The following is a 6,991-nucleotide window of genomic DNA, read 5'->3' as shown; positions in this document are numbered from 1 at the left end:
CAGATAACTGGACTTTATTTCTTTATTGGACAAATTAACATGTTCTTCCTGTGCTTGTGTGACTTTCCTGCTACAGTCCAAAGACGTATAGGTTGGGTGGACTGGAGGTGCCGAATTGTCCTTTCTGTGTGTATGTCGCCCTGGCCACGTGGCACTCCTGCCTTGTGGCCACAGGATCTGGATATGGGGGTTAAGAAAATGAATGAATAAACAAATTCATGAAATGTAGAAGCAACTGCGTGTGTCTAATGAAATACTCTCAGTTATGCGTATAAAAAACCTGGGGGTTGGTGGCAAAATTGGCACTCCAGTCACCATAAAAAACCTCACACTGGTTCCATTCTATCTAAACTAGCGTGGTGCTGAGGTGTCACCTGTTGCAGGGCTGCACTCGGGTCCTAATCTGGGATCTTGAGGTGGTTTGTCATGTGGCGGGTGAGGCAAGGCGCTGTATCAGCGTGTGCTGCTAACCTCCACCTCCTATGCATATTAAATGTTGTTAAACGGAATCGCCCCCATTGCATTAAAGGTACCATCTGTTACGGCGACTCGAAAAGAAGAAGAAAGGCTCAAGTTGTGATGTGAGAATGTGTGATGACGGATTCGTTAATTCATCAACAACACATTAAATAAATGATAGAAATAATAGGCTCTAGTCCAAAAATGGTAAAAAGATCATGGCGTGTGATAAAATCTTAAAAATTCAAAAAGTGATACACCCGACAGCAGGGCTGGCACGATAAATAATAACAGAGACAAGCCGATCTTCCGCCATTGAGCGCCACAATCAGGACTTTCCGGGGTAAGGGGAATTTTGGTACCCCTTTATATCTTGATTTGGTATGAGACGATAGCACCTAATTTACATATAATAAGCTTTGCTGTACAGACATTGCAAAGGAGTAAATTCTCTCAACATCGGTTAAATATAAATAAACAAAAATATTTCTGAAAAAAAATCTAAAGCAACAAAAATACTTATCTTCAAAACACTAAAACCTACAAAACTGGTATTAATACACTAGAAATGTACACCGACTGCGAAATGGAATTCGCGCTCGCGCGCTGAGAGAACTGTAAACAGACCTCGTGACTGGCACCTTAAACAGAATGGGATAAGCCTGCCATCTGCCGGCGACTCGATGCTACTGCAATTCTTTTCGCCGAATTTTCCCCAATATATCAAAGTCGAGTTTTAAAAGTTATGAAAAAATGGACAAGATATACAATTAGTTAGGGAATATACAGATGACATAACATTCAGATGCCTTCTGAGAGTTGCTTAACTGAATTAATTAAAAGCATGTCTCACATAAAAATATGAACTAAAAAGTTACTTTATCCAAGAGCGAGTTATCACGTTTTTGTTTATTACATATTTTTGTAACAGTGAGTCAAAAATAACCGATAATAAAATGTAACTACAGGTAAACTCTTGCGATTCGCAGGGTTTAGGGGCTCAGGATCCCTGCGAATGCCAAAATCCACGAATACGTTTTGGACCCACGGTTACTGCACACTCCTAAGTGTATTGCACTAAATTAGATGCCAAAACGTTTGCGTGAAAAGTGAGATGGACGATCACGGCGCAAAAAGATCACGTGGGTGAGGCGGGCTGATGAGACAAAGTGCGCAGATCTTTAGTGAACTGTCACTTTTCACAAAACGTAACCAATTACAATATGCGTGTATATTAATGGTAATAACTAATTTACATTTAATGGCAATGATACATTTTATATACACAAAAGAAATCCAACGCAACACTACGCACAAAACCATAAACACTCGCGACATGGTCCATTTTCGAAGATGCAGATGCAAGTGATGTAGTTATGAAATTAAATCCCCAGTGAGCAGCTCCCTGAACGTTAAGTAAAGTTTCCTCCTACCGTGACGCCGATGTAGGTGAAGATTTATAGAAGCTGTCGAAATCTCACTAGAAGTGGGGACAGGAGCATAAATGCCAAGAAAACTGTAATCCAACGGTGCAATGATACTCTTAAACAAAACGACACCACCGATTGCGATCCAAACGGGCTTCGTCTGGCTTACTTTGAAAGCTAGCGCCCGCATCTTGTTACACCCAGCAGCCCTCGCGGTACTCCCGGGGTTGCTGGGATTTGCAGTCCATTTAAGTAGAAGCTGCTACAGTGTCGTCTGTGGATTTCCGAAGCGGGCAGCAAAACTGGCAAAACAATTTCCATATAATTATTGATGACAAGCTCGTGACCACAAACTGTAAACCTGCGAATGGCATGGGCCGACCTGTGCATGTGTTTAAATGCATGCTTTTTAACAGTCCTTTACAATACCTTGCAGTTGAGAACGTAACCCAAATATGCTCAACAGAGTTCTATACAAGTGATGTAAAAATGGCATCAACTGATGTGCTGCTGTTACTTTCTGAGCATCTATGAAAAACTGTGCTTCAGATTATTGAAATATAACATTTTTGAAAGTTACAGACAGTTATTATTGGAAAGCAGGTCTGGAGCTCTGCTGAAAAACTGTAACAAAAGAGAAATATCAAACTCTTCTTTCATGTAAGTATTTCTGTTTAAAAATAGACAAGTTTGTTTTATTTTTCACTAACAAAAGGGACCCCAAAATGACATAAATCTTAATAATCACTCACTGGCCCTTTTTGTTTGATTTTATTCAAATTACTCCAATTAAAATCAAAGGAGATCCTTTCTAGGAAAGACGTTACATTAAATAAAGGTCAGTAACGCACTTATATGCAGGCTTCCTTATCTGGACAGAAGTCACTAAAAGCCAAAATGGCCGCCATTGCTCTAGGAAGCACTTGGTGATGATGGTGGATATCAAACCATTATAAAAAATCATGGGAGTAACTCCAGTGTTTTAGCAAACTGAAAGTTTGGGGCACAGCATTGTACACCAAGAGGTGCCAAGCAACTCTGAGCAGCACCCGGTTGGCCGCCTATTCTTTTTCTAGCCACACTTCCTCAGATGTCCCTCAGAAAACATGGGTGGTGCTACTCCTCACAACTCCAGTGGACCACCCGTCTTTTCTTGTGATCCTCCAATGCAGCACACAATGGCAGGAATCAGCGGGTCAGTTTCATGTGAATGTCAGAGACGGAAATGAAAGGCATTTTAATAAAAGCAGCTTACCGTGCCATCGTGTGACTCGTCGGTCTTCTGCTCACACCTGGACGGTGGTGGACGACTGCAGAGGAGCTCATAGGTGACTCTGTAGCTGAAGCTCACCAATGGAAAGGCGCTGGCACTGTCGGCATCTGGCTGGCACACTGGGTTGGGCAGGCCTTTAATGCTCCCCATTTTGATGATCATTACTGCTTCAGCCAAGGGCAGATCTGAAATTCAAAAGGGGCATCAGCCATGAGCCAGAAACTGTTGGCATGTCAATTTACAATGCAGAAGAGGTGGGTGAATTTACTTCATTAATACATCCATAAAACAGTGCTGGGAAGTGTAGGACACATGAAGGGGTTTCACTTTTTTTCTCTGGATGGTCTTCCTTTAACTAATTTGAATGATCTTTACTCCAAGTTGATTTAATTCTGCACGTATTTGGTGTTTTGTGGTTGATGAATCCGTGGCTCCACTGTGTCAAGGCATTAGAGCCTGGGACCTGAGATGGAGCTCAATGGTGCTTGTGCGTTTGTGTGAAGGAGCAGTCAGAGTATTGTGATGACACAGGACACATAAACCCTCCGACAAGAAATGCAGTGACCATCAACAGAAGCCAGAAACTCACACATCCAAACAGAATCAAGCACTTTGCCACTCTCTGCTTCCACGACAGACAAGAATGTTGTAAAAGGTGCAGGTGGTTGTCTGAAGTGTGTGCATCCTGGACAGATGGGTTGGCATCCATCATGGATGGAGAGGGCAGGTAGGTGGGCATGGGCTGCGATTGTTCTCATTCCCAATGCCAGTTGGGAACATGGTGTAATAGAAGGACGGGGGAAGACTACCTCCAGGGGCCACATTGTCTCCAGAAGAAAAGATCTGGTAGCACCACTCTGGAGTTGCTCCCATTTGGAGAACTGCAGTGCTGCGTGTAAGTTGTAGTTCTGGTGGGCAGGTGCCATTGAATAGACACATGTTCAGAAGAGGTCAGCTGGAGGTCCTGCCTGACCTAGGGGTTGCTGGATGTGCTCCAGGGTCCAACTTGAAGAAGAGCCGTCCACCTCACCCAGGTGAGTCCGAGTCGGGAAGATGGAAGGAAAGAAGGAAAGCGCGGGTTACTGCAATGCTGTCTGTTAGGATTCAGGAGTGTGCTGGCCGTAAATAAGGAAGTGTGTGGAATAAAAGGCTCCATTTGGACCAACTCCTGAGTGGTGGTCTGGGGTTTGGAGTGCAAAGAACCCTCTAACAGCCTCAATGTGTAGATGTGCTTTGTGAATATTTACTTTTCTGCATGGACACTTGATGTGTCACACAAATATTTAAGAGAATCTAGATTTGTATTGGCAAACACATGAGTTTAGGGAACGTGTTATGAGTTTATGCTGGACGAATACGGGGAAGGAAATGGTGTGACGCCACTGCTAGCTGCTGTCCAGTCTAGTTTCCTATGAGTGTAGGAAGTGTAGAAACTGCCGGAAGAGTCTTGTGTAGTGCCTCTCCCCCTAGCGGTCTCAACAGTATTTAAGTCTCCGCCATATTCACTGGAACATTAGAACAATCTGGACAAGAACAGGCCATTCAAAGCTCGCCAGTCTAATCCACTTAATTCTTCTAAAAAAACATCAAGTCGAGTTTTGAAAGTCCCTAAAGTCCTCCTGTCTACCACACTACTTGGTCACTTATTCCATGTGTCTGTAGTTCTCTGTGTAAAGAAAAACCTCCTAATGTTTCTGCGAAATTTACTCTTAACAAGTTAACTACTGTGTCCCCATGTTCTTGATGAACTCGCCTTATATATAAATGTCTACGCGTGGAAGTGTCTGTCTGTCCGGCCCGGAAGTGCTGAAGTTCAAAGACCTGGCAAGGAGGACCCAAGTTAACAAGTGAGAAGAAGAAATAAGTACGAGGCTACAGCATGAAGCTGAAAGAAAGCGACTCCGTCGGCCAAGTTAAATTGCCAAGGAAAGACAAACGAGCGAGAAACTCGCCTAGCCTGTGACAGACAAAGGCGGTGAGCACGTTGGCATAATGAAACCCCCAAACAAGTGAACCTTGCTTAACCGCTAATGCACAACCGATGTGATTGATTGATTGATTGAAGTGCCAGAATCCATGGTTTCTAAGATGCTGGGCTTTTTACCTCACAGGCTTACACAGCTAGTTTTAATTTAACAGTCTTGATTTATTAGACCAATACCCTTCATAATTTTAAACACTTCAATCATGCCACCTCTTAATCTTCATTTGCTTTGTGCTCATCATCATCAGCTCAATGCATGCCCCTTATACGGTGGATTCAGACCAACTTCACAAGAACACTGTGCCTCTGAAAAATGTTTTCTCTCCACGACATTGTGCCGGTCCCTTCATCCTTCAAACATTTCATAAAAATGAGACCCAAAGCTGCGTCTGTTTTGGAGTTAATGCTCTTCAATGATTTGTTTTATTTCATTTTGTTTCCTGGACTAAGGACACTCCTTACGATTAATTCTGTTTGGATGCATCTCATCACGTAGCCCCTCATGCTACTCTACTCTTTGCTTGCCCCGCTGACGGCTGCTCGTCTTCTGATCCTGCCCAGCTCTCTTCTTGTTATTTTGGTTTTCTTCTTTTGACTGACAGGCCCACATTAAGGGTTGGTGTAAATGAGTTGGTTTTGTAGTTTTGAGGTTAATATTTCAATTTCATTTTTCTGTCTTCTTTCGGCTGCTCCCATTAGGGGTTGCCACAGCGGATCATCTCTTTCCTTATTTGGTGCATTATTTTAGTTTTCTTTTGGAAATTTTATTTTAGTTTTTGCTGACTCTTTCTTTTCTAATTTGGTTTTGGTTAAATTGCAATGGCTCTCTTTGCAACTAACCAAACTTTCATTTAATGAATAAATTCTTTAAAAACAGAGGGTCCTGTGATCATTTTTTTTTTTTTGGTAGCTGATTACAACAACGTTAAGGTGTATGTGTGCAGACGTACGGGTAGACGTGTGCGTCTGAGGTGTCCCCATTCATCTTTCGAGGAACTTTCGTTCTCGATGTGCCACTCTTGTTCCTTTGCTCAACAGACCACACAGGATGCCAGCTCACCGACGCTGGATTTTCCACCTCCACATAGCGCCAACTCCACCCGGCTCATTACTCTGAAGGGAAAAGAAAAACAAAAGAACCTGCGCCTCCCCCCTCCAATATCTACATGACAGATCATCTTTCCCCCAGTTTCCCTCAGCAGAAAGGAAGTGATAAATTCTTTTCCAAGTATGCTGCAAAGATGACAGACTGACAGACAGGGGGTTGGGTTGCAGGGGGAATTCTAAACATTTTGCCCAGAGAAATCAAATCATATTTTGTTCTCTTTCTCTAGTGGAAATTTTTGCCCACATCAGAATTCTTGTCCATTACCATCAACTAAATGAGTCAATCAAGTAAGCATTATCCCCTGGATTAAATCAGCAGTTCCTTCCACGCATGCCGAGTATGTTGTGGTGGCGATTGCTCATGGGCACATAGACTGGCATCATCTGGGAGACATGGTGGTCAGCACATGTGCCCCACACCAAAATCGGCTGGCCATTCATCTCGGCCAATACCCCCAAGCCGCCAGAGGGAGCCCTCCCTGCGACACGGAGATGTCCCGAATTCCAGCAGGCCATCATGGACTATGTAGTTTTAGTACCCAACCCTGCTGGATAACTTCGAGGCCGCCAGGGGCCGCTGCAGGAAGTGCTAGGAAGTCACATGGACTGCAGGTTCAGAAGCACTTCTGGGTCAAGCACTAGAAAAGGACAATGGGAAATCCCAGACGGCGAGCTGAGCTGGGTGAAAGGGTGGCAACGCGTTTGGGAGTAGGAGGATTGATTATTGTGGAACTGTGTATT

General features: G+C 43.6%; 1 protein-coding gene across 2 annotated transcripts in view; it reads right to left on the bottom strand.

The window, feature by feature from the left end:
* The window catches only part of LOC120540832 (leucine-rich repeat-containing protein 43-like), a 45,116-nt gene that overhangs the window by 25,757 nt on the left and 12,368 nt on the right, over window positions 1–6,991 (bottom strand). For both annotated transcript variants that reach the window (XM_039771916.1, XM_039771915.1), the window contains exon 6: window positions 3,142–3,344. In XM_039771916.1, the coding sequence (XP_039627850.1) occupies window positions 3,142–3,344 (203 nt within the window). The remainder of the gene's footprint in view (window positions 1–3,141; window positions 3,345–6,991) is intronic.

Source organism: Polypterus senegalus, chromosome 12 (genome assembly GCF_016835505.1).
Source record: "Polypterus senegalus isolate Bchr_013 chromosome 12, ASM1683550v1, whole genome shotgun sequence".
NCBI lineage: Eukaryota > Metazoa > Chordata > Cladistia > Polypteriformes > Polypteridae > Polypterus > Polypterus senegalus.
Note: the sequence above shows the minus strand (reverse complement) of the source record. Positions and strands in the feature narration are given on the sequence as shown.